This window comes from Meleagris gallopavo, chromosome 5 (assembly GCF_905368555.1).
Source record: "Meleagris gallopavo chromosome 5, MGAL_WU_HG_1.1, whole genome shotgun sequence".
NCBI lineage: Eukaryota > Metazoa > Chordata > Aves > Galliformes > Phasianidae > Meleagris > Meleagris gallopavo.
Window position 1 is genome coordinate 53,350,252 of NC_139408.1, and position 27,835 is coordinate 53,378,086.

Below are 27,835 nucleotides of genomic sequence, written 5' to 3' on the forward strand. Positions count from 1 at the left end.
CTCATCCCCCTTCTGTTCTTTGTGTAGGAGCAGGCACCCACATCGAGGCTGCTCTGCTGGTTCTGGGATGCTGAAGGGTGGCATTTGCTGTTAAATGGCATTTTCTGTGGCTGAATTAGAGAGATTTATCTGAAGCATTAGTCTTCATTTCAAAATAATGATATTTTTCAGGGATTGTAGCAGATGTACATTATCTGTGCTAGGTTAACAGGCTTTGGTGCAGGATTACAGTTTTAGGAAGCTAGTGACTTCATAGATCCATCAGCCTACTTTGGCATTTTTAGAAATATATATACCTGTTTTTTTGTTATAGTGGGGCCCAGCACTGCAGGTGGATTACGTATTCTATCAACTGCTAAGGGATCAATCCAGGAAAGCATGTGTTTAAATTAAGTTTCTGTATAACCTGTCAAAAAACAAACAACAGTGCAGGAATATCAGAAAATACAACTGAATGAGATACTTAAGTGCTAAATAGGATGGCCTTGCCATGTAAAATACTGTCTAGCCAGCTTAGGAGAGATTTAAACACCCCTACATTACAGACAGAATAACTGGAAAATTATTCATATGTTTTATATAGATTTGTTTTTGGTTAAATGCTTCCTGTGTGCAAGAAAATCCATTAAATGCTTCTAAATATTTGCAGTATTTTAAGAGATGATTAGAGGATTTGTAAGGAGTTTAATAGGAACTGCATTGGTAGTGAGCAGCCACATGGACACAGGATAGGAGGGACTGGATGCAGAGTTGAACAGATTTGATGTATCTAATTAGTCAGATTGTTGTTGTTGTTTTTACAGTCTGTTATTGATATACAAACATGCTGTTGAAGAATTAGTAATCTAAAACACTTTGGTTCATTACAGTCTTTAGTGCTGCTCTAATAGCCATGCTCCATCTGGATGATAATAAGAAATAACAGACCGTAGAGAAGTTATGCCTCCTCACCTTGTAATCCATTTTCAGCCAGCTGAGAAAGTAACAAGGAGGGTTTTTGCTGAAATACAACAGTTGGCAATTACAAATTCAGTGGGAACAGAGTCTTACATTCTTCATCACTGTGCCAGATATTTATTCCTTTCTTCCTTTGCGTCCTGCACAAATATTTGTAACCGAATATATACTGTGGATAAAGGCGTGTTGTTGTGTCAGTATGACCCAGACATCTTTGCAGTGGCACGGCATTTTAAATGGTTTTTATGTTGCTACAATAAGAGTGTTGCAATGGATGAGACTTTCTCATAGTTTATAGTCTTTCAGGTTTGAGCTGTAAAAACAAAGCATCTTCATGTATTGGGATAATGGCAGCACATGGAGGTTGTTAACTACTGTGCTTTCATCTATAGATGAAAAGGAAAAAGAGTCAGCTGTGGTCTCTTTTAATTGGTAGCATTTAGCAGAGGAACAACAGCTTTTTGGGTAGAGATAGCAAAAGGTTAGGGCTCTCATCTAGGAATGTGAAACCTTTAATTTAATTTCCAAGTCTGACATTTGGTGGAATGGTGAACTTTGGCATTTGGTAAATTTTGTGGTTCTTTTTTTCTCTCTGGGGCTATGCCTGATTTATTGGTTTAGATGTTAAACAGCTGAGGGCAGGAACTCTCTGTGTTTTTGTGCAGTGCCTACCAAACCACAGTCCTGGTTAAAGGGAGCCAGAAAAACAAAAGAAAATGTTCCAAGAGTCACAAAATAAGGAAGTTTGACTGTGCTGAATTAGTCTGAATTTCTGTAGTGGACTCCAGCTGACATACCTGGTGGGCTGTTCAGACCTAGGTCAAATTGAAAGAGTGCAGGAAGCATTTAATTTTTACCAATCTGCATTTTAATTTTAGCTCAGGCGAAGGCAGAACTAAATGCAGTGCTCTGTACGCTGCACTGACAGGTGTAATGGCCTGTGCTTGGGAAACTCATGATAGCCAAAAGTTCATGTGGGTCTGAGCAACAGAGCAGGTGGGAAGAAATGAGATGAACTTCGGAATTGATTCGGATTCTTAAATGTATAATCTTTTACCTTGGGAGATTCTGTCTCTGAAGTAGGATTGGAGACAGTTGTTTTTGCCATAAGCAGTATGTTCAATGGTAAATAGTTCCAGGATTACCAGAGAAAAGGTGCATGCAAACAGTACAGATCTGTGCTGAAATTAGTGCCAAAATTGTGCTGAAATTATCTTGCTTCTGGTAAGAATGTGATGAACGTATGTAAGCATAACAGCAGCCCAATTCATCCTTATCTTTTATACTACTACAGTAGGAGGTTAAAGGCAGAGTCACTGTGCGTTAGTAGAATGTTGAGACCTTCAATGACTATGACTGACATGACAAAACCATAGCAGTTGTTTACTATAAATCTACAGGAGGTTTGGAAGCCCTGTTTTAGATGCTGAAAGTGTTTAGGACATTGGACCACATATTCAAAACGCTGATAGATTTTGGGGAGTTTGTCCCATTTCCTTTCAGAGAGATCTGGGCTTTTGCATCATATTTTTATCCTGAACACCTTTTCCATTTGAGCCAACACATGATGTTGCAAACTGCTCCCTTTCCAAATCCCAAAATATTAATTATTCATAGGAGATGTGACATAAAGCTGCCAAGCAACGGCCAGGGTTAAGATAAACCATTAAACCTTTACTCCAAATTCCCTGACCTTTGAATACTATGTCTCTAAGTGCTAAATCTTAATAGTAGGTTAATATTACATACATCTAATCCCTCTTGCCCCCACTAGAAAAGAATGGACCACTTAAAATGACTCGATTTTTATTTAAAGATTTCATGCTTTGTCTTTGCTTTCCACACCAAACTTCCTTGCTTACTTGTTCCTACAGCCTGTTTCTGTTGGAGTAAGCTAAGAAAAAAGCATAATAAATTCAGTTGAACCATAGATGAACAAAAATTGTATTACTGAAATGCTTTTAACATTGAAAGGACGTTTTTTAAGTGTGTGTGTAAGTTTTATTGTAATGTGGTTCATAATGACATTTATATTTCTGACTATAACTGCTGCTACTCTTGCATGTACTTCCAGAAATGAACGAAAGTATATTTTTCATGCACAGTCACAACAAAAGAAAAACATCTGAACACATTTTTCTTCAAAATTCCCATAAATAAATCACTTTGAGGTTGAAAAATATCAGGCCAAAACAAATTCAACCAAGGAAAGGAGGGAAATTTCAAGTGGGATGTGAAACCTCATGTTGGTTATTTGCTCAGTCTGCAAATAACGTTTTAAGTTCCTTTCTTACTGCAAACTGAATATCCTTATTTTGGTTAAAAACCCACTGAATAGCCATCTGTGGTAACAGTATTACCTTACCACTATTTCTTGCCTCAAATAAAATTTTACAATCAGTTTTCTGTTTTTAATATTTGCTTTCCTTCATTTTATAGTCACTTCTCATTCTAAACACCTAACTAAAAATCCTGTTAATCTCCTAGGTAGAAAATTTGGTTGGTAGAGTGTTAGAAAATGAGGACAAAGGTAGCTTTTGAGAAATCCATTTCTTAGGCTTTGATATCATGCCTTGATTTTAAAACCAAGTATCAAACAATAGACTTACATAAAAATGTTTCTGCGTTCTGGATATCTGATATGTTGGATAAAGATGTTTTGACAATTATCCCTTTGTTATCCTCAGGGACTCTGTCCTTGTATGTGTTTTTCTTGAAACAGTTATCACAATGATGGCAGTGCATTCTTTTTCCTATGTTCCCCCTAAGAGATTGCTGAAGCAGCACAATGCTGTTGACCCAGCATCCAGCTAGGTAGTTATTGTGCAGCTATAATTGGAAGAAGGCCACCTAAGTTGTCCCTGGATAATATCCTGGCATCATTTTTCTGCTTATTTCCATGCAACTAGAATTATTTTATTCCTGCTGTTCTGACAGTGAAGTGAAACCTGCAGGATCCATAGGTCCTACCACGCAGCAGCGTCTTGCTGATACTAATTTCTGCTCACTCTTTGTGAGAAGACTAAACGTGGAGCATGTTATCTTGGGGACTGATTTACATGGCATCTTTTCATTAAAACAGGAAAAACCTTTAGCATCCCTCTTTTTTTTTTTTTTCTTTTTTTTTTTCCTTCTTTCTTTTTAAAATGAAAGCCAGGCTGGCTTGAGCCAAGGTGTACTGATGATGTTGAGATGTGAAGGTTAATACCTGTCGACTCAGAGGCATTTTGTGGCCTCATCAATTTGTACATGCCGAAAGTGAAGCCTGTGTTGTGCATCGTGGTAGAATGTGGGATTATAAGAGAAATACTTTTCTGGGGGGATGAGGGGATAGTTAATTATGAAGTCATTCATGCTATTCCATATTGTGGAAATAGCATGTGAAATTCTTGCTGCAAATTAAGCCTCCCTGATATAAAACCATTCTCATCATCTAATTAGGCTAAGTACGTCGCTGAGTTGTATGGGATGGTTAATGAAAATATTCGTAAGCATGGGTCATGCTGAAATTAGAAAAGGTTCGAATTAATTACAATCAGGAATTTTGCTGCCGCTTTTCCAACTGGCTGGGATGAGGGCTGATGGTGATTTTGGTTCCCTTCTACTAAAAAAGAGATTTTCTGATGTCTTCTGAAACATTTATTACCACAGTGGGTGTGTTTTCTTTCCTTAGGGAGGTCAGTGCTCTGAGTTTACATGTAGGATAAATAAGCTTTTTGTACAGAATTACATTGACAACGTCTTTTAACTACAGAATATTGCAGACATTTAAAAATATATTCAAAGAGCACTTTCATCTCATTTCATAGCAGTTATTCTGTTTGCTCCTGCTTTTAGTTTTGCCCATTTTTTTTCCCCAAGACCTCATGGAGGAAGAAGGCCATAGGTTTGGGATGTCAATAACCTGGGTTAATTCTAAAGCTGGGGTGAAACTGGAATGGTTACTTGTGGAAGGGGCTTGTTTGCAATGGAAACATCTTCAGAGAACACAGGGCGCTTTTTCTGTTTTATGTCTTGTGAAATTTCTGTGGAGTGAAATAAGCAAAATAGTCAGGTGGAAATGCTGTATTTCAAGCCTTTTTTTCTGTTCCTTTTTTTGGCCTAAAAATGTTGTGGGAGAAAAGGAATAAAGACAAAGAGAATCCTGCACCTGGAGCATACAGGAGAGGAGTTCGAGGGAACTTGTGGTCTTAAGTCCTTGAAGAATAACCAGGAGAAAATGGCTTTGAACCTTCATCTTGCTGCCTTCCCCCCCCCCCCCCCCCCATATTTTCTTCTTTTTTCTTCATCTCAGAGCCAACTGCAGCAATACAACGCGGATTTTTGTCCAACCTGAATGTTTTCCAGGGATCGCAGAGAACTGATTAAACCAGGCAGTGAAAGCTGCACTACTGTTTCTAAAACGCCCAAAATGAGAAACCTCTTTCTTTAAATGGTTAATAAAAGGAGAAACTCAAAAAAGCAAGAAAGTTTCTGATATATCATGGTAATAGTACTAGATGACCATTCCTGTCAGCACAAAATTGACCTTCATTTTGGTTTGTGCCCTGAAAAAAATATCGGTGCTTTTGTGTTGTCCCACTGGTGTTTTTAATGCTAATTCATGTTTCAGATACTTAACTTGTGTATGCCATGTAAGGATGGGGTTGGGTGGAGGTGGGAAGTAAGTCTCTCCCTCAAGGGGCTTAGAGTACATCCATAATTCATCAGTTCAGCAATAATCTTTTTAATTAAAGCTATGTGATTTTCTTTTCAGACCTGAGGCTGTCGTTTCTCAGCGTGCTGTGGGAGTTTTTGTATTTAACACCCACCAAGATGCATACTTTCCTAGTAAAAAGCTGTATCGTGGCGGGGACATAAACTTGGAATCTCTGTTGTTGGAAAAAAGCACATTGTTACTTTTAAGTGAGCGTGTTAATTGTGGTGCGTGGTCCGGAATGTTTTAAAGATGGTCCCCGTGGTTAGAATTTGTCTCACTTAACTGCAGAAATGTCACATAGGAAAGTACTGATTTTCCTAGGCTTCTTTTAGAGTGATTTGGAAGAAATGGATGCATTGAATGTGCAGAGTGTTTGTCATAAGAGTTACTTAGGTGTACAGACCATATCCAGCATTTCCTTAGAGGCACAGGTACAGCTTGGTAAGAACAACACAGCTGTGCTTAGATAAAAGCATCCCATGAAGCATTGAAGGCTTGCATGATTCCAGTAAATATTTTGTCATAAAAGTTTGTGGAACTGAAACAGTGTATTTTTGTGAGAAATGATGGGGGAGAGAGCAAAAAGCAGCGTTTCTCTTTGTATGCATATTGAATGTGTGTGGGTGGGTGTGAATTTATACATAAACTCGGTGCACATGTCTGAATGCTTTGTTTTTATAATTGCTGCACTTTTATCATTCCTTCAATCGTAGGCGAATCTTTCTCTTCCCATTCTGGGTATTTATGTGCAGCCCATCCCCCCCACGTGTGGGCTCTATTAATCGGTCTAATTGTGTTTTCCCATGTGAAAGCACTTTGCCTAAGGTTGTTTCAATTATAAACAAAAGTGAGACCCATTGGGCCTGGTCTGCAATGCAGTCGCTCCCTATGTGCGTACCAGCGTCGCAACAGTTGGATCAGCTTCATTTGTTACGAAGACATGAACCAGGGAGATCACTCTGAGCATTGAAAAAGTTGCAAATTGAAGCAGTTTGGTGTCGCTGAAAACCTACTTTATTATATCCGCTCTTGAAAGGATGCTCTGAGTTGCACAGTGCATCCTGCAGATAGAGCAGGATAATCAGTAGCTTTGCTTGAGCCGTCTCATGCAAAATGAAGAGCTGCAACCGGGCTCCCTTAGCAGATTTGCAGAATGGTGATAAATTCCTGCTTTGCCTGTGTTTTCCTTTGTTACTTGGTAATCTCCTCAAAGGTGGTAAATATGACTGAGAGCTGAGTGTGCTGCTTTGCACAATAACCACCCACCTAATGCCTGCGAGCAAATGGGACAGCAGCAGTGCTGCACACTTGGACAAAGAGCAGCTTAGGGGAAGCTGATAAGTGCTTGAGAGCAAAAGCAGGATTGATATCCATCATTTCCATTCAGCAGAGCCCCTCAAGTCGTGCTGCTTCCAAACCCCATCAGCTCAGCAGTCCCAAGGAGCGTTATGCAGACGTGGCGTGTGGTCACTTGTAGCTTGTTTGTGTGCTGGCTGCTTGGTTTATCTCCTTGCTAAAGTGTCTAGCAGTCTGCACTGTGGGATGGTTTGTGTGTATTTGGTGCTTGATGTCAGTGTGTAACTTCACTGGCAGCATCACTTTGTTGAAGTTAATTAATTGTGCTACTGTAATACCTGTAATGGGCACAGTCGGTCTCAAATACAGACTGCTGGATCTATTTTAAAATTACACAAGTGTGGAAGCGTTCGATTAAATTGTTATATAACAACACTACAAAGAGTGAAGAGTGGAGGCACGAAACCTGCAATAAGTATTTTTCTGAGTAATTGTGTTTGCCTCTTGCAGAGGCAATACCTGTGGTTTGTGCTCTGGGTTGCACCTTCAGAAGACACGATCAATATAATCATAATCCAGCAAAACCTACTTGTTTTCAAATAAAATTAAAAAGCATTCTTTCTCAGTATGAATTGAGCTGCAAAATGCCAAACACTTCTCTAGTATTTTATGTGCTTTGTTTTTCTATAAAAAAATTTAATTAGATTTTTCTTATTCAAGTGCCATTATTCACATTGCACCGTATTATCTTGCATGTTGTATTGCGTTGCAGCAATGAACATAAAACACCACTTATTTGTGCAAATGTTACAGCTAATTCCCTGCAAGCGTTTGCATATATTCAATAGCAATAAAAATTACAAATAGAAAATGGAATATTTTTGTTGTTGTTGTTATCCAGCGTGCAATAGATTGAGTACACAAGTACTTCCCTACCACTAGCTTATTTTTCAACCTGCTAAGACCAAGTGTTCTCGACAAAGAATCAAAGGAGAAAAGGCACAAATAAAAATAGATTCAGGTGATGTAAGCTACTGCCTCTAGGCATCTAACCCTTTCTGTAAGTTCATGATTTTTTTCTGATAAATACATACCTATCATAAAAATGAGGAATTATCACTGGGGTTTCCAGTACAGTAAATTCTGGGACTTTGAAAGCAGGGATACCTGAGGTGTGCAATCAGTTTGTAATGATGCTCAGTTGTTGGAGATGAGCAGCTTTGGCTTCCATTCTGCATTAACTGCCCACTGAGGCATTGAATTTATTTTTTATTTTTTATTTTTTCCCTCCCCATTTGCTGAGATGCAATATGGAAAAATGATGACAGCTGAATTCTCATGGATAGGGGAGGTATAGACAGTTTTTTTTATGATAAGGGTGATGAGGCAATGGATAGGTTGCCTAGAGTGGTGCTCCATCCATGGAGACACTCAAGGTCAGGCTGGATGGGGCTCTGAGCACCTGATGGAGCTGTGGGTGTCCCTTTGCACTGCAAGTCTATAGGAGCAGATGGCCTTTAAGTGTCTCTTCCGCCTCAAAAGATTCTACGATTCCATAAGTAAAAGTAACTTTTGGGAAGTGTTTTGTCACTTGACACCTGGTCTTCCCTGGAAGCAACGTTTCTGAGAGGAACTCCTCACCATGGTATATAGTGCTACTCCAGATCTGTGCTGCGGAATGGATCTTGCCGTCCAAAATAATGATGTTTCAAATGTCTTGTGCTTGAGTCTCTCCAAAAAGTCAGGAGTTGTGCTTCATAGTGCAAAATTAAGTGGTCACACGTGGGCCTTGAAGAACGAAAGGGCAGTTGCCATATTGCTTTGCTCTGAAGTTTGACTTGCATGAAGTAATGCACAGAGACTGTAGCACATCGAAAAGTTTGTTTGCTCAGCAGGACAGGGCAGAGAAAAGAGGTTGTTAGAAAAATCATAAACAGCAAAGTACTTTTAATGCCTCTTGAAATTTTAAATATACAGTAAAACATGATTTCAGCATCATATGTGAATCCTTTTTTTTTTTTTTTTTTTTTTCCCCCTCCCTCTGTAATTGAATTTTTGTAAGCAGTGGGAGATAAAGGTCTTTATGGAGGACCAGAAGTTATTTATGTTTCTCCAGTCAGTAAACAAAAGAGAAATTTCTAAACACGTTCTCAGTGTCTTTGTAGATGAAGAAACCACCTTGGTAAGAAGTATGTTGCCTTGTGATCAATAATGCCACTGTTGTGATCATCTTGTTTTTCTTTTTTTGGTAGCAGTTTTATTTCAAAATGCTGAAGAGAAAATGCTTTGGGGAAGAAGCATCTATAGCTGTAGGCAGGGAGCAATCTTAATCCCTTTGGTAATTCTTTAACTCTTTGACCTTGTACTGTTAATCTCCTTGAGAATTTTATTACTTGACCTCTTGGTTCTAATCCCATCACAGATTTTATTCCTTGACCTCCTGAGTTTAATCCCTTTGCTAATTCCACTCCTGAGCTCAGGGTGTAGGAGAGTTTTGTTTAAGCGCACTTTTGAATCTGGCACTTGAAAATTAGCTGTGGACCTCTATGAATGTGCCCTCCTGGCTTGTTTCTGGTTAAAGGTTGAGAATTATGAAATGCTCCTTATGTCCTTATAGACAAGCATAATCTGAGGGACAGCCAATTATTTCTAAGCCAAAAAACTGTTCTAAGAGACAGTTGCAAGCTACGTTGACAGAACTATCACCTGCTTAGATAAACATTGATGAGCTCAATAACTCTATCATTGCAGTTAGGTCCTCTGGGAGGATTTGCGTTGGGAGGATTTGCAAATGCATGGATGTTGAAGTGTCTGCAGCTCACAGACCTAAGAAGAGGCTTTGGGTTTGTGTGCCTTTTCCCTGAGTTTGGGCCCAGCAAGGAATATAGTTACTGGCCAGCACCTAGCTCAGGCCAAGGACAGAGAGATGAAAGACTGCATCCTGTCACTTTTCTTCTTTTAAACTATCCAGTTTCCCATATATTAATTTTTAAACTGAGCCTTTAGTCTACATTTTAGTCCCTTTCATGAAGAGATTTTTTTTTCTTTACTTTTTGCTTTCTGACAGTTATGCAAGACCATCTGCTGTCTATGTTCTGCTGCTTTAAGTGCTCACTCTCTTTATTCTTGTTCCTTTCTGCTGAGATAATCACATTATTTGGAAAGTTTGCTGGGAAGTTGCTCACTTTTGTCAGTGGTGTGTCCTTCAGTAGGATTCTACAGTAAGGCATGTAGACACTGTTTTGTCCTTGTGCACTTGTCATTAAGATTTGATTGACCAAAAGCAGGGAGGAGTGCAAGGAGCTGGGAATGGTGCTGAGACCCAGCGCCCACATTAGCAGTGTTACAGCCTCGTGTTGCTGTGAAGCTGTGCCTTGGGGTTGCTTTTCATGTCAGCATTCAATTTGAGGACATAGCAGCACCACGTAGTACCTTCTGGATAAGATGTAGAGAAAGGGCTGCTCGGAGTAAAAGTGGGATTTCATGCTCAACTCTTGCTGAGCAATTATTCCTACAGACAGCGAGAAGGTATTTTTCAAATGCTAGACTGTTTTTCACTCTTACTTTCTAAAAAAAAAAAAAATAGTATGTTTTTGGTTTATTTGAGTTTTTCATCAGGTACAGAGCTATGTGATAAAAAGGCTGTCCAAAGAGGAATTGGACAAATCTAAGAGTATATTGTCAAAATAGTTTCTGAGCACTTTTGTTCTGCTCTTTTCCAGCTATTCAGTTCCCAAGTAGCTAACTTGCCCACCATAAGCTAAAACTCATCAGTGCAAATGATCATTACCATTATGATTGAAATAAACGTTTTAATTAAAAGGAAGACTGTGTCTGCTATGCCTCTGCCTTCTCCCCTTCCACTCTCCCCCCCCCCCCTTTTTTTTTTTTTTTTAACTCCTCCTGTTTATTAAAAATTGAATGCCAACTCTGGATTCACTCAGCAGTCTCAGCAAATTATACATTCAGTTTCCAAGACCATGCATTAGAGTAGCTGTAACGCAAAAACCCTTGGAAAAGCCATCAAAACGAGGAATGTCAGTGCTTCCTTTGTTTAAATCTGTCTTTGTTGTGTTTCATTTATTAAATGCCACAGCAGCAATGGTGTCAGAGATTTATAAAACAATTTTTGAAAGTGCAATCTTTGTGTTAGAGGTCTCACCTGCTGACAAAACTGTCCTCATGTTTCCTACATTACTGCAGAAAATACCGATGGCTCAGCTGTGTCCTGAATTGTTACTTGTTAGAGTTGACTGTGTGGATGCTCAGTTTGTTTGCCAGTTTTGAAACTGCTGCACAGAGAAAGCTTCAGCAGGAAAATAGCATTGTGCACATTGTAAGAATGGTTATGGAGAAACTGAGCTCAGGGAGGTTTTGTTTGTATGCAAAAGCTGAAGCAGGGAGTAGTGTTGTTTAGCAGATGCTTGGGATTCATGGGAAACTTATGCTCCTAGTACACCCAGTGCTAAGACAGCCAGTCTTGGTTGAGGATAACTACATGGCCATCTGCTCTAGGCTTGTGACAGGTAGACTGAGTTGCCTGAACTGGTAGGGAAATAAATATATGTGTGTCTTTTATAAAATAGTAATAATGCCATGTGCACATGACCCTATACACAGTGTAAATACAGTTACGTTCCGTCTATATGTGAGCAGACTGGCTCCTTAACCATGTTCCCTAGCCTGGTGAAAAAGTTGTCCACTGTGAAAAACAGAGATGATGTTTAATCTCTCCCCTAGAATAGCACCATAAGAAATGGGAATTTTTATCTTTGGAGCATGGAGATATTACTGTGAGAAATGTGATACAATAGCAAAACTAAAAAAAAAATGCTGCATTTATGTCAAAATAGCTTAGATAATTTCTGAAGTATGAAGATGAATTGAAATGAACTGTATTTGCAGTCTGATGGAATTCATAGTCTGTGTATGCTTGAGATCTTGTTTTAAGTCCAGTTCTCCAGGGTATTTCTCAGCCCAGAAGTTTCTTTACACATTATCTTGTGGCAGATGCGTTGTAGACATTTCAGTCACTGAAGCTGCTATACTTAATGTATGTATTATTGTTAACACAGAAGGTGTTAATATCTATAACAATGTTTTCTTTGAAAAAGCCATCAGCATTTATTCTAGCTCTTCATCTTTAATGTGGTTGTGGAGATTTTGTTATGTTGGAGAACAAAATGATGACATCCAAACCATCTCAGAATAGTAATTCCATTAGAGCACTTTCCAGCTCCTTAGCTGTGACCTCGGCCTCTTAAATTAGCGGAGAAATTTAATAGAGGTTTATTAATGAAAGGAAACCAGCTTATAGAGTTCTGTGAAGATGGAAAATAAATATCTGCTTTTCTGCTACAGGTGTGAGGAAACATGCTCTGCTGAAGTGGACTGACTAGAAAAAAAAAGGAAAGAGCCAGATGAGTTAGCCATAGTTGAGTGGGATGTTGGTTGAACACAGTGGGTATCCAAGTCTTGGAAATCCTACGAACAGAAGGTTATAAGATATGGTGGCTACCAAGGCCCTCTGCCAACCTGAGATCCACCACCACCAATGCAGCTGGGAGCCAGAAGTTACACTCTGAAATGAGCCAACAGTGGTGCCCTCACCTATCTGGGAAGAAAATGGTCATCTTAATATTTCCATAGGGCCCAGCCAACCCTACTCAACCTAAGGCATTTCAAATCTGTGTCTTTCATCACCCAGAGGTTTCAGGTTACTTTTCTGACTTGTCCTCCTCTGTTATGCTTGCCCCAGGCTCCTGCCTGTTCTCTTCCAGATGAGCTCACACTCTCCTGTGACAAAGCCTGGCCATTCTTAACTATTCCTCACATCCTCCCTAGTTCATCAGCCACTCTTACTTGCAGGTGTCACTGCCTGGTCCCTCCCATATACTTGCCAAATCTGTTTCTCTCTTGCCAGCCCAGATGTTGACTACCCAGATGTGTTTCTGGGTCCCAGTATGGCTGGGGTGTGAGACTTCTGCTATGTTATATGATACTCTTAACTTCCAAGCAAGCAGAAAAGTACATGATTTGAAAATATTTAGATTAAAAAGAGAAGGAACCAGTCACTTTGAATAATTCCAAGGATGCAGACATGGAAATTTGCTTAAATTTTGATTTGGGCTTGTATTTCTTCTGTGGATCCTTTCCACGATGCCCAAGGACTCTAACAATGACCCATTTTTCACTGGTCACAGTACTCATCCAAGTGTAGTTTTCCATTCTGAATGTTGACACTGAAATACTCTTGCAGTGATACTTTAGTGGGAAAAGGAGCAGCTACGGTTTCTTTCTTGAAAAGAGAATCTGAAAATGATCAAGTCTCAGGTAATTTTGGGGGATCTGGAGGTTGCACATGCGTTTGCTATCCCATTGTGTCTCACCTCTTAAAAGTACTATCAGTTTTAGGGACAACTGAGAGGGCACTACTGCATTTGTTACCACGTTTCCTTTCTAAATGCTCTAAATTTCTAAATGTATTTGTTTGTTTCCTTTTATTTTTTTTTTTGTTAAGACGGAGGACAGGAATTAGACCTTACTTTGTTTACTTCTGCACTGACATGCAATGAAGGAACTGTTCTTGTTTCTGTGGTCTGTCTGAGGATGTGCCATGGCTTTCTGATTAGGCTACTATCCAAATTCCTGAATCTTAAATCATTTGATATTTAACTTATTTTCTTACAAAAAGTATTTTTAGGGTAACAAAGCAAATTAGTGCTTAAATTCTTTCACCCTTCCCTGTTATTCCCTCTTTACTTCTGCTGGTGCTCAAGTCAATACACATCTCCAAAATGTCTCTGAAGTTGCTTGAGGCAAAGGAATCAGTCTGCAGGTTTGCTGTCAGAACAATGTTAATTCAGCACCTCCAATAATGCAGTTAATGTGTAGTGGTTGGATGTAGATAGTTTTCTGTTTCTCAGAATAGCTGGCAGCTTTTCTGTATTGATTAGAGATGGATCATTAGATGTTCAAATATTGAAGATAAAAGGGTTTTAAAACAGCATCGTTTTGCCAGCAACTCAAAAAAATTTGTGTTACTAATTAAACCCAGTCCTTATTCTTCATCTTTTATCCCCCTTTTCTTTCTGCATTTTCAAGGCAGTGTAGAAAAAGGAGTTGAGTCAGCTCATAGGGGCTGACTCTTGCAATAGTTGGAACTTAATTTTTCAGATTCCAGGTTTATATAACATACATCTCCAGAATGTCTATTGTCACTTTTCTCTAAATAGAAGACAGTGCATCTAATATGGATTCTTTTTATCGTTTTGTCATTCAAATAGACCACCCATAAATTTAGAACCTGTTAATTTTTTTTCTTTTTTAGTTAAAACAGTGTGTGCTGGGTAATGTTCTTTTTTTCCTCCCCACTTTCTCTTTATAAGAAGATGAGATTTTCTGCAGTACTTTTTTTTCTTTTTTCTTTCCTGAAGGCTTTTCTATTGGAAATTATTTGAGATGCATATTACCAGATTTATTAAGGACTATCTTTGCTATTAGTGAGCCTGTGGCTGTGCTATAGGCTTACAGGAAAGTTCATCTCAAAATCTTCACCATGGTATTAAATAATCAGAATACAGCTGGAATGCACAGTTGTGTACAGTTGTGCACAGACACAGTTGGCTTGTTTCCATGAAAAACATTTCATTCTCTTGCAGAATAGATCCTTATTTCCTCAGTGGTGATGTTCTCCACCTTACCTGGCTAGCAGAAAGTGCCTGGAAGGTCTGGCACGTCATGACTCTACTTCCACATTCTCACTGATCTGATTTATCCTGAAAAAACATCCATCCAAAACAGTGACCTGGTCAATTGCTGGTTATTGTCCAAGACCCAGGGAACAGCCTAGAGAGCCACCCGTTTGCCAGTGATAAGTATGATAAGAAGCCATGTCTTTTTTCTGTGCAGAGAACAAAGACATTGCTTCTCCATGGCCAAGGGTCTACTGTCAGATTTGCTGCCTGCAAGGCTGGGGAGGAAGAGCATCTGTGTCTTCAAGTGCTGCTACTCCTGTGTTTAGTGGGCAGTTCTAGATGCCATGCCATGAGAGCAGTCCATTCTGCTGAATGGGATGTGTGATGGTGGTATGTGGAAGATGATGGCAGATGCAGAAAGGTGGGTTATGTCTGAGTTTGAGGATAAACATACAGCAGGGAGGAGCATGCAAGCTGCCTGTGTTTTGTAGCAGTTGAGCTAACAGCCAGGTGCTCTGCGGGTGATGCCACCAGTCCCATATCTTAATCAAAACCAAGTTGTGGCGCTACATGCAGCGGCCAGGTTAGAAAAATATTCAGCCTCGAGCAGCCCTAAGCCTTCAGCATCACTAGTAACTCTATCAGGAGTCACAGAGTAGAAGCTGATGAAGCTGTTAATTACAGTTACTTTGTTGGAGCAAATCCCCAGTGGTGAGAGTTTGTGGTTTGGCAGCTGGACTGACAGCACTTCAGGTGACAGAGGTGTGCAGTGCTACGGCAGGGAACTAAAGCTGCAGCAGCTTGGCCAGTTTTATCAGGAGAAAAACTATTTATGAGAGGTCCACTTTTAGCCCTGTTCTGATAAAATCTGGCTGCAAGGATTAGATTGCTAATTATTTTTTGCACATGTATATGAAGCTGGGGAGCTGGTGAAAGTGAGGTGTTCAGTATAAACGCTTAAAAAAGATCCAGGGATGGGGAAATAGAGAATCATTTCTTACAGTGTCATAGCAACCAGCTCTGCCCAGAGGAAGCATCTTATTAATTACGATAAATAATTAGGAACAACGTAGAGTAAAGTGAAGAAAAACAGTTGAGAGGAATGTGAGGCAGCTAAGCTTCTCAGCAGTGCAAGAAATGTGCTGTATCACTACTGGAAAACTTCAGCAGAGGCTTGAAGGAGACTTGGGGGGAGGAAAAATGGAGGGAATTAACAAGATAGAGGGAAAAAAAACATGATGGTAGAAACTTATTCAAACAATGTAGTGAAACAAAAGCTTAGTTTTGTTGAAAAATGGAATTTTGTTCACAGTGAGGTATTTTGCAACAAGGAATTAATGTACACAAGCTGGGGTTTTTCTTTTTTTACTCCTCAGCTGTCTCTGTCTTTGTTTTCAAGAGAGCAGAGAAGTTCTCTTTTGTTCATTTTCTTTCTCTTCTCTTAAGCTCTTTTCTTACACTGAAAATAAACTGGCAAGGAATCCTTCTCTTTGTTTTCTGCTTGAAAGGTTTTAAAAAATCAGAGGAAACATTGCTTTATTTTTTAAAAACTTTTCACTTTGATGGTATAAAAAGTGAAAAAAATGAGTGATTAAGAAAATGTCTCATTTCTGTGTGGTATTTCATTCGGAATTTTTCTATGAAAAATATAACGTGGAGAACTGAAGTAAAAGGTACTGAGTGAAATTAAATTGCTTATCTTTCTCTGTAAGATATTTGTACACATATCAAATACGTGCTGGTGGCTGTGATATTATTAGCATCATTTTTCTTTAGTTCCCTCTTGCTTCAATAACAACACCTACCCTTCTGTACAAACAGTGTCCGTGTTGCAATGAACTTAGTGAAAGAAGATGCTAAATACATCAAATCATTTCCCAAAGGCCTGTTGCCATGTCTTTGGGAAATTTTGCACACAGGTTCTTGAAGGAGGAGATGAATGTGTGTGTTTATTGCCAAACCTGAAACTCTCCAACATCAGCAGATAGTTTCTATTGACCTCAGTAAATTGTGGATCATGACCTCTGGGAAAAATGCGTTCATATAAGTAAGAACCAAGGTAGGTTAGCTTGCAAATTTGGTTCAAAGTGTTTTTATTTAGGTTAGGTGAATGTGTTCTCGTGTTATACTTATTAATGTGTACTTACAGGAATAAACACTTGCATAAAGTGAGAAATATGTGAAAGATTGATTCTCCCAAACCATCAGTAGAGGAGATGAAGAGGCTCTGCTCCTCAGATAATAAATTCCTATGCCTTAAAAGATTAAAAGAAATATTTGCAATTTGATCAAAGAAACTGTGGGGAATAAAATGAGCTCTGCTGGGACTGATTTTGCAAAACTGAATAAAAATGTAAAGAAAACAGCTTTGCAAAGTCAACTACAATTAATAGTTCAGTATAAAATGAATGTACCATACCGCAAAGGGTTGGGAACAAGCAGGCTGGAAGGCCTGAGAAGATGCTGTAATAAATGGATTGTTGAATTTCATTTCATTGCGTTTGAAGACTTCATCTGCAAGGCTTTTAGCTGTTTCTTACTCACAGAAGTATTCAGTTGAGGGACAACTGAACGTGAATGATACCTGCCAGCACTGGTAGCACTAACAGGATTAGGTCATTAACAAAGAGGGACCAAAAAAACTCAACAAAGAGTAAAACTTCCCATTCCACCTAGATTTCCTATTCTGTGTATAATTTAAACAATGGAAATGCATGGAATACGTGCCCAGCTACTAATGCCTTGTAACAGCTGAGGAGAATTGGCAAAATGTGTGGGGAAGAGACCCTGAAGTAATAAATATTTCAGCATATGAGCATATCAACATATGAAGCAATACTTCGAAAGCATCAAATTACTTAAATTAATCTGTTGCATTCGTGACGAATCTCGTTTCTACTTGAATATCTGGCTGTGAAGCAGCTTTCTTCAGAAGGAGATACAATTGTGTGACACTGGAACTGCCAAACTGGGAGGCTGAAAATGCATTTTAAAAAATAATGCTTACTCTTGCTGCTGAAGAATTAATGTTTGAGAGGCATTGATAGCTGTCAAATGCTTAGTTCACATCTAGATGTCTTTGTTTTGTCAGACCTCTCATGTATTTTCACTGGACTTTAAGGGTGAGCTTGTTCACTGTTGGATATCATTCAAGACAGAACAGCTTTATCTGTATTTGCCCTGCTCTGAGAAATAGCACTTCTTACAGCAGAAATATGATAATATCTTCCCAATTAGTGGGACCTAAGCCATGATGCTAGCATAAGTGTAAAAAAATCTAAGAAGCAATTTAATATATTTTTTTAATTCTTTGCCTCATAGTTGTATATGAGTGCTTACTCCCTTCTGCAGCAGGTCTTTTTCCTTCTTAATCCTGAAATTAGGGGTACTGGTTCGAGGTATCAATCCCTCCACAGAAGCAGTTGTGAAAAGGACAGATGGAATTCAGTGTCAGCACATTTAAGCAAAAAATAGCTAGCTCTACCTGTGCAATAATGATTTCTAAACCAGAGGTCAATTAGATGAGGGCTTTAATGACGGGGAAAGCACAGCACAGGAAAGCTTGGAGGAACCAAGAGTGGTGCACAGAAGGTGCAGAGGAGCCGTTCCTCACAAGAGGAGCTGGGGGTGGCCATTGTAATGCTGGTGCAGCAGGACTAAATGGTGTGACTAAACACCTCGCTGCATTCATTTGATAAGAGCAGGATAAAGGAAAATGGTTTTAAGTTGAAGGAGGGAAGATTTAGGTTGGGTATCAGGGGGAAGTTCTTTACAGAGAGAGTGGTGAGGTGCTGGAACAGGCTGCCTACAGAGATTCTGGATGCCCCGTCCCTGGAGGTGTTCAAGGCCGGGTTGGATGGGGCCCTGCGCAGCCTGGTCTGGTATTAAATGGGGAGGTTGGTGGCCCTGTGTGTGTCAGGGGGTTTGGAGATTCATGATCCTTGAGGTCCCTTCCAACCCAAGCCTTTCTATGATTCTGTGGTATGATTCTCTGATGATGTTCGGTGAGAAAAAGCAGAAATAGTTATTTTGAAAGGAATTAGGTATTCTCAGTGGAGAGATCTGGACATTGATCAATAAATGCCTGTGCTTGCATGCAGTATGCAGTATAGAAAGTTCCTGGACTTGGGTTCATGGAGATGAAGAAGATGCCCTGTGCACCTTCTTTCTTATGGTCATACCCAAAGTATTCATGAGGAGCTGCAGTCAGGGAAGGGAATTTGCCCTCCATGGGCTGTTGGTATGATGCTGTGTGTCAATGTTGTCACTGTTGTCACTGTTTGCAGCTCCCAGGGCTATATGCCTATCAGGCATTTTCCAGACAGCTTCTGGAGCTGTACAGTGAGAGCACCATCATCAGACAGAGGGTGATTTTGTTGCAAGATGAAAGAGCAGAATAAATGTGTTTAAGTGAAGTGGGACATTTAAAAATGCTGCTAAACAATCACAAAAAAGGCAAAGGAAAGTGATAAAAATACGCTAAATTACTCTCTTCTGATGCTCTCCAGACATCAATATAATTTCATTGACTTCAGTGAAATCAGTGTTAATGTAGGAATGGAAATACAGCAAATTTAATTCCAGAATCTCCTTCCGGGAATGGTGAGCAAGAAAACAGGGGTAATCAGATAGAAACAAGTGCTGATCAGGAGGAGCTGGGCAGCGAGGAGGAGTGCTGCAGGACAGGCTGCAAGGAAATACAGATACTTTTCCCATCTCACGTAGTCATGCACACTTTGGCAATGCATCCACAGTGGCTAAAGTGAAGAGCTAGACTTGTTTTTTTTCTTTTGGTTGGCCGGTGCATGCAATCTTTCATTGCTCTGTTGAATATGGAAGGATTTCTTGCAACATCAGTAGCTGCTGCTGTTTCCTGCAGCATTGGTTTGCTTGGTATTGTGGAGAACTGGGGCACTGGTAGGAAACATGCCTGATGTAGTATTTAGGCAGCTTTTGTTTCTTCTGAAAACAGACCTGTCTGTGACCTTTGGAATGCTGATGTCTAGTTCTACAAGCATCTTACTGTCTGTCTTTGTGTTCTTCTGAGGGAAAATGCAAAAATACGTTCAGAGTATTGCATGTCATTTTACCATGCTGTTGTTCATCAGTGGAGCAGTTTGTGGCACTGGCAAAGGTGAGTGTGGGCTATAGAAGTGGAAAACACACATGTTTTTGCAGCTAGGTTTCACTATAACTGCTTTAGAGAACAACCACCAGCAAGGCCCTGAAGAAGGGTCACCATCTGGCCCAGAGGCAGTTCGGCATCTACCATAGCTAAATCAATACTGAGATAAAGGTTGTGAGCAGTGAGTGTGTAGTGAGTGCTCCATTTTTTCTTATGCTCTTAACACGTTTTTTGTGTCAAAATGGAATTTTCTTCCACTGATGTGATTCCAAAGGCTTGAAATCGAGACAGGAGGAAAAAATATTTTGATATAAATTACTTCAGTTTTGTGAAGGTGAGTTGTCTAAAGTCTTTCTGGATTACTTTTCATTTTGTCCTCTTGTTACTTCGAGGGAAGACCCATTTAATTTAAGACAGGCTTTCAACATCAGCACATAAAACTTCGGAGACAGAATTTTGCTCTGTCCAGATCCTGAATTTGCAGAAAAGAAAATGTGAGGGGACATTTTTGTGCGTGTGGATGACTTGTATGAGTGAGAATCAATGTTTGGTTCAATTATGCCAGTTCTGTGGTCACTTTACAAAGCAGAATTATTCTGAAAATAATGGGACGTAAGCATCACCTCCAGATTGGAGGTTTTTAGTATTTAACAGTATTAAGTGTTTTGTTTTCTTCCTCCTAAAAATACCCTTTAATTACATACAAGACCTGTCCTCAGGGAGTGCAGGCTGATTAATTAAAATACAGAAGGAACTACTGCATAGAAACAGCACTGCTTCACCTGTGCTCTGTCTCATTGTTCTCAGGTAGTTACTGTGTAAGTGATACTCTGTTTTGCTAACTGTTGTATTTTCCTTGCCTTTCACGGCCATGCATGGCCAGTGTTTTATAGCTGAGATCATTTACCTAATTCTTCTGATTCCTTTCTTATTAATTGTGTTGAGAAGCAAATTGAACATCTAATTAAATAAATAAGCAATGTTAGATCTGGGAGAAGTAGAAAGAATGAGAAAATTAGGAGACTAGAAGGAAGAGTGATGGTTGCAGAATGCCTAAGCCCATTCATACTGTATGTTCACCTCTACTTACACATACAGTCATATCTGTGCATACCTACATGATGTAGATACGTGTTTTCTTTATGAGTGTCTCATGCACACCAACGTCTGTATGTGGTACAAATTTTTACGTTGGCATATTGGGAAAAAAGGAGCCTGGAAGGAGAGAGCTAGAAGCTAGAAATATCTTCCACTGCAGTTAAGTACTTGGAAGGTGTGTTTACAAATTTCCTGTTGTATTTTAACAAGACAGGCAGTTTAGGTAGTATACCTCAGTGCTCAAGTGATGTTCTGGCATCCTGCCTCCAGCAACATTGCTGTCCTGGGTTTGTCTTAATGTGACAAGAATTTGGTATTCCATTAAAAAAATCCCTTAAAAATACCGAAGAAAGGGGGAAAAAATGCAGGAAAAAAAACACCAAAAACCCAAAGCCCAAATCTAGCAACAAGCTGTCAAGTTGTTTCACACAGTAATACTGACAGCTGCCAACTTTACACTGATAATTTTTTTTTTTTCTGGAAATGATTACTTCTGAGAGGCTGTTGGTTCCCATGCTTCCTTCCATACAGTAGTGTAGGAGATCCTATGCACCCTGTACTTGCTCCTGGTGACAGGTCTGACACAGGGAGATACACTGAGGAGGGCAGATGGGATGGTTTTAATCCACAGGTGTAACCACGAGCCAGTAAAAACACTAAAGACCAGCTGCTTCGGAAAAGCAGCTTTTATTCTTTGATGGAGAAAGGAATGTGAAGGATTTCTGTGACGAGTAGGTGATTGTTTGACATTCACCACTGAAACTTTTTTGAAATGATGGAGAGATTTGCATGGAAATGAGGCAATGCTAAGAATAATATTCAAAATGGAGAAAATGATAAAAGAGGAAGGGAGCAAAGTGCAGGAGATGTGCAGTTGCTGGCATTCATGGGGAACATCATTTTCATGAATTTTGGTCATCTTCCTCACTGCTTTCCTTTTGCACTTAAATGCTTTTAGGGAAGTGATTGCCTTAGTATTAACATTTACTATGGCAGAGGACTTCTTGCAGCGTCTCAAATACTAGATGGGCTGTTTGGTGAGGAGGTGTTGGATTTCTGGAGAAATAAAAATAAAAAAGCATTAAGAAATGGTTTAGTCCATTTTAATAATTTATGCTTCTCTCTATTTATGTCATACTCTTTTTGTAAGTGGAAACTTAAATATTCCTCCACCAGTTGTCACCACCAGAGGTTGTGACCCACTAGGTCCAATTTCCACTGCATATGAAATAGGTAGAAAAAACCTAACTCTAAGCCTCTTACAGCAGAGGTCTCAGGAAAACAATCTCCACAGTTAAGGCTCCTTCACTACAAGACAGGTTTTTCAGGTGATACGAGGTGTTGCTGCTCAGTTAACAGAGGTTATGCTGTTTGCCCTGCTGCCTGTTACGGTGCAGTCACCGCCGATTTTCAGGCTGTGTCTTCCTGCTTGCTCACCACCATGGAATAACACAGTGAAGAAGAAGCAGAATCAAGACATGCAAAGGTTTTCAGATGAAAGAAAATGCCAGAAAGTGCATATGAATGACAAGAGAAGATCACTAAACCCGTGCAAGGCTATGCTTCTGATGTGCAGCACAAAATGGTCTAATAGCATGGGGTGACTGTGGTAAGGTGTGCTGAGCAGGGAAGATACTATACATGAGCTGTAACCTCAAGCTGCTTAGACAGCTGCTCTGTCAGACCTAGGCAGCCCTTGGTGCTTAAATTCAGGAGGACTTTTTTCTGTCTATGCTGCCAAGGAACCTTAGCCAACTTCTGCTTCTATCGCTTGCTTCTTAGAGATTGGAAGCTGGACATGCTAATAGGTATGGGCAACACAAACCTTAATTTAAGACTGTCTCAGCAAACCATGGTAGTGTATTTTGTACCAATTTGGCTTGTCTTGGATTGCAACTGTGTCCCAAAACATTGCACATCACATTTGCATGGCGAAGACGATTCAGAGCTCTAAACTAAATATTTTCCTTTTTCTAAGTGCTCTTATAAACAAAAATGCTGGCATTAAAAATTAGTGACTGCAGAAGTGCAGTTGAAAGCCCTTGTTTTTATAAGGATTTATGCGTAAAGTATGCAAAATGTGTGACTGCATCCAAAGCAGCTGTTCCACTCAGCTGTGCAAACAGCATCCCATGTAAAGAAAAGAACAAGCAAGTGTCAGTTCCTACAGTTTACTACTGATGATCCTTGTAATTACATAATTATTTAGTTCTTGTCAAATATCTCATCAGTGCAAGCAGAGATTTTACAAATCTATCATTATTATCATTATCCTCTTAATTTAGAGTTTGCATAACTATGCTATCAAAAAGTGTTGAGTCAGGAGAGCAGGGGTGAGCATCACTTGGAGCCATTTGGAGGAGCTGTACACCTTCTGTGGACAGCAGTGTGAGACAGATGAGTGCACGGAGGACCACCACCTCCCTGTGCTGGCAATGTGGGACATACATCTGGATGCAGGAACTGTATGTAGAGCATATAGGCTATATGGGTGATGGATTCAATGCTGGTGCAGTAATTTCTTGGACACAGTTGCATCCAACTTTCCCCTTATTTTAGCAGTCAAGTGATTATGATGGGAAGTTCAGTGATGAAATTCACTGCAGACTCCAGGTCTTTGGCTAGACCTAGCAAGGCTTTGGTGTGGCTTATGGGAGGATAAATATGCTGGGTTATGTGGCACAGAAATTGCAATGATATGACTGCAGGTGTACTAGAAGGAAAGAGGTTGTTGCTTTTTTTTTTTTTTTTTTTTTTTCTTGCATTGCCTGCAGCTGTTTTGCAGGCTGAGCCATTGCGTGGGGGAAAGGAGTAACAGAAAACTGCTCTGCTTTTAAAATAGATCACACATTTGTATTTGGAGCTTATATCTAATTATGTGTAGTATCTACAAAGCTGGATTTATGTCTAATCTCTCCAATGAAAGATGTAGCTTTTACAAGATTAATCAAATAATCTTAGAAGAGTGCCTAATACCAAAAATTCTTTGAAGAAGGTGCAGCTAGCCTCTGCAGCATGCAAAAATAAGTATCCACGTTTTTCCAGAACTGAGGCTTCATCTTCTTTAAAATTGGTTTAAAAGAATATTGTATATCTTTAAATAATACTCCATCATAAAGCACATCAGAGAGAAAATTTCATTTCAGTCAAGTCTTCAATTCCTGAAGGCAGGTGTTCCTATTTGGACTTGTTTAGCGTACAGTCAGGATAACAAGGGATCTGAAATACTTTGGGATAATTTCAGTAAATCTGAGTCTTCTTTCTTTTTTTAATGAAAATTCCTTGTTTTTAAACAGTCCTAAAGTTTTATATAACACTGTTGCTAAATCATGCAAAAATATTTTATGGCTGTATGAGTATGGTAATGCAACACACATTTTAGACATAAAATTTTGTACCACTTAGAACCTCGTATATAATTTAGGGAACACTTCTTTAACGCAGAAGAGTTAAAATGGAAATTAAGATAACAGTTGATCCATCTTTAGGACTGAGCAGAAATATTTCTACATCATTATTTTAAATTGATCGGTATGAAATCTTGGGAAGACTGTTTGAGATTTACCCGGATGGGACAATTAAGTAAGTGAGCATCGCACGGCTGTAGGAAACAGAAAAATTATGGAGGTCTCTGACCCATTAAAGAGAAGATGAATAAATGGAGTCTGACCTAGCCAGTCATTTCAAGGAATCAGCTAAAGTAATTTCCCCTCCAGCCTGTGTGGCATCATTTCTTCCTTTTTGCCTGAGCTTCTTGCAAAAGGAGAGACTAAATTAAAACTATTGAAGTGTATGTATCATTTTAGAGATTTCTTTAGAGATTGCTTAAATCCTCGTGCATTCAGGAGTCACATAGTATTTTATAAGCTTCAAAACCTTTTGCAAATGATCCTTACTTCCAATTCTCACCGCCAAAAATAATTAAAATCCAGCCAAAAGTGAAAGGCCTTCAGTAGCGCTCCTCTGCCTTTGTTTATTAAAGGTAGTGTCCACACCTGCCCCTGTGGCATTCGCTCATTAAGCAAGTGTCCATTTGCAAATTACGGGTCACTTACAGAGAGCTTTCAGCTCTTATAGGCTGAGGAGTGCCCACAGATCTCAGAGGCTGCCAGCTGTCCATGCAGAGACTAGCCAGCTGAGGAGCAGAACCAGCTCACCTCCCTGGCCCCTCTTTGTGATGTTTGCTGCTCCCATCCTCAAGTTGTGTGCCTGGAAGCAAATGTAACTTGTATGCAGGCTCTGTGGCTTGTAGGCTTGTGAATTCTGGCTCAGTGGAGTTCTACAGGATAATGTTTCCATCAAATTTTGCAATCTTGTTCCAGTGATTTATTCTGTCCTTAATTTCTTGAGCAGATGTGCTCTCTTTAGGTACAACTTTCCAGGACCGTATATTAAGAGACACAGAACTAGAATTTCTCTTCTGGCACAGCATTTGCTACAAATATTCCCTGCCAAAGAGTCTTTATTTTTGCAGAGGAGGGTGTATGTACCATTTGCTTCAGACAAGCTGTTTTCGCCATGGCATACCTAACTGTTTCCAGCCCAGCAAGTGTCAGAGCTGAGTATCTTTTTTCCCCTATCTAACAGGGCACTGTGTCACATTTTCAATCAGCCTGTGTTTTTTCTTTAGGTTTACATGGCCAGGTTGCACTGAGTGCACTGCCATTGTTTATTCACACGACAGAATGTGAATATAGCTCCAGAATTTAATACATTTTAGTCATGCTGAAAGGCAGGATTGTGGGGCCAGTTCTGATTTCTCTTTACCTTTATGGTCACAGTCATTTTAACATTGCATCATCAGAAGGTGAGAAAGGGAGATGTTCTGCACTCACATATCTGATGAGCTGAGTTTGGGATAAATTAGCACATAAAAAGGATGAAGAATGTCACACTTGGAAGTGGTACTTTGTCAGATTTGTCCAGCTGCAAAGTCCAGAGGAGGAAAGAAAACTGAAAAGAACCCAATGCAGGGGGCATCCATCCATCCTAAACTTTTCATGATATTAATGTTCATATATTCTAAGAAGTGTTGCTATCTATACAGGTGGGCACAGAGCTATGGAAAACCTTTTAGTGGCTCGCAGATATGAAACAATGATCAGTAAAGCAAGGGGGGGGAAATTAATCACCCTTTGCAGAGAGCTTTATTTTTCATAATCACATAGAGTATTCATCTGCTTTGCCCTTTAAAACTGAAAGCTTGTTCATCTACACTCCTCTCTGTAAGACCTTATTCAGTACAGTCTTGTCATTTGAGATTCAAAAAACCCCTTTGACTTTGATGAAACAGTGAACATTGTATTTCTCATGAACTCCAGCATCTAATTTTTATATTAATGTAGTGAAGCACAGTGAGATATGGAAGTACTTTTTTTTTTAACGAATAGGTCTTAGGAAGGCATGATGTTTCTTTAAAAATGCCATCTTTCGAGTAGGGATGATAAACAATATTAAATGACTGTGAAACAAAGCTTTCTGGAATGATATAGACGTGTTGTGTAGAGGGAAGACATTATTCACTGAGAGACAGAAAGCATTTTTCCTTTCACAATGGGTTATTTTTTGCCATTTCTGTGGTTGTTTTTTTTTTTTTTTTTAAATGCAATGTGGAAATGCGTAGCTGAACTTCAGTATACAGTATCTCTGAGCAAAGATTATTAAAAATGACAGGCAGACTTCTGTGTATTTGATAATGTCAAGAGCATTGGCATTATGAGAAATCAGAATAATTCTCTTTTCTGCAAAACCTGTGTTGCTTAATGGAAGAATGTCATTTTGGGCTTCCTTGCAAGAGTAATTATATTGTGACTCAGTAAGGAGCTTTAAATTTCCTTGGCTTTAAGACGATCTTTCAATCCACCACTATTCATGACAGCACAAGCAAAGGTATACATTTATGGTTTTGCTTGAGTGCTTTGTCAAATTTAGGCTTCAGATATCAACCATCCTCTTTCAGAGTTTCACCACATCGCACTTGCAGTAGTATACTGAATATGATGCCTTATCAATTGGAAAGGCTTACTCAGAACGTGTGGTTTTCTTGAATATGGCATGCCATTCTTTAGAACAACTCACCAGGCTGAACTTGACAGTAAAGATAGCATGTTTAGAAAGGAGAGAATCAAACTAGAAAAGAAGGTAATGCCAAGAGTGGCTTTGAGGGAGTGCTTCCTGCTCTGCCTTGTCCTCCTCTTGTCCTAGTGGCCATACACCTGGGAATTTCTATTGTAGCTGATGCCATTTTTCTATCTTTGAAAACATTAGTGACTGGCATTTAACTGGAGCATGCATATTTATTTTTAATTGTCTTCATGATTTTTTTTTTTTCAGCTCTTCTTTATGCAACTATTTTTGGAAACGTCACCACAATTTTCCAGCAGATGTATGCCAACACCAACCGATACCATGAAATGCTGAACAATGTGAGAGATTTCCTAAAATTATATCAAGTCCCAAAAGGCCTTAGTGAAAGAGTTATGGATTATATTGTCTCAACCTGGTCCATGTCGAAAGGAATTGACACAGAGAAGGTATGAGTACATGAGGTAACAATTCAGATAGAGAGAGTTTGTATATATTGTATGCTTCCTTTGAGACAGAACTGTATAACGGCATGTAACTTACTAACAAATTCTTAACTGCATGCTACTCCCTTATTATGGTTGTGGTTGGACCAAAAATGGAATGTTGTCAAAAATGGTGATTGTGCCACTTTGGAAATTTGCCTTTTTTCATTATGGTAAATGTTTTCTGCTTTCTAGTCTTGCTTTGCCAAAATGCTAAACAATTTTAATGTACTTAATTATTGAAATCAACAGGAAATTCATCTTCAAATTATATCTGAGGACATAATTTAATGTCAAACCTACACTAATCAGTATTTTCTGAAAAATATTGGCATCTGTGAGTTGCAATGAAATGAGTTTGATTGGTTTGGACCTTCTGCTGATGTCCAGGACA

At 39.3% G+C, this 27,835-nt stretch overlaps 1 protein-coding gene across 1 annotated transcript in view; it reads left to right on the top strand.

The window, feature by feature from the left end:
* Positions 1–27,835, top strand: part of KCNH5 (potassium voltage-gated channel subfamily H member 5) — a 154,462-nt gene that overhangs the window by 68,019 nt on the left and 58,608 nt on the right. Inside the window, exon 8 of the mRNA XM_010712032.3 lies at positions 27,206–27,405. Within this exon, the coding sequence (XP_010710334.1) occupies positions 27,206–27,405 (200 nt within the window). The remainder of the gene's footprint in view (positions 1–27,205; positions 27,406–27,835) is intronic.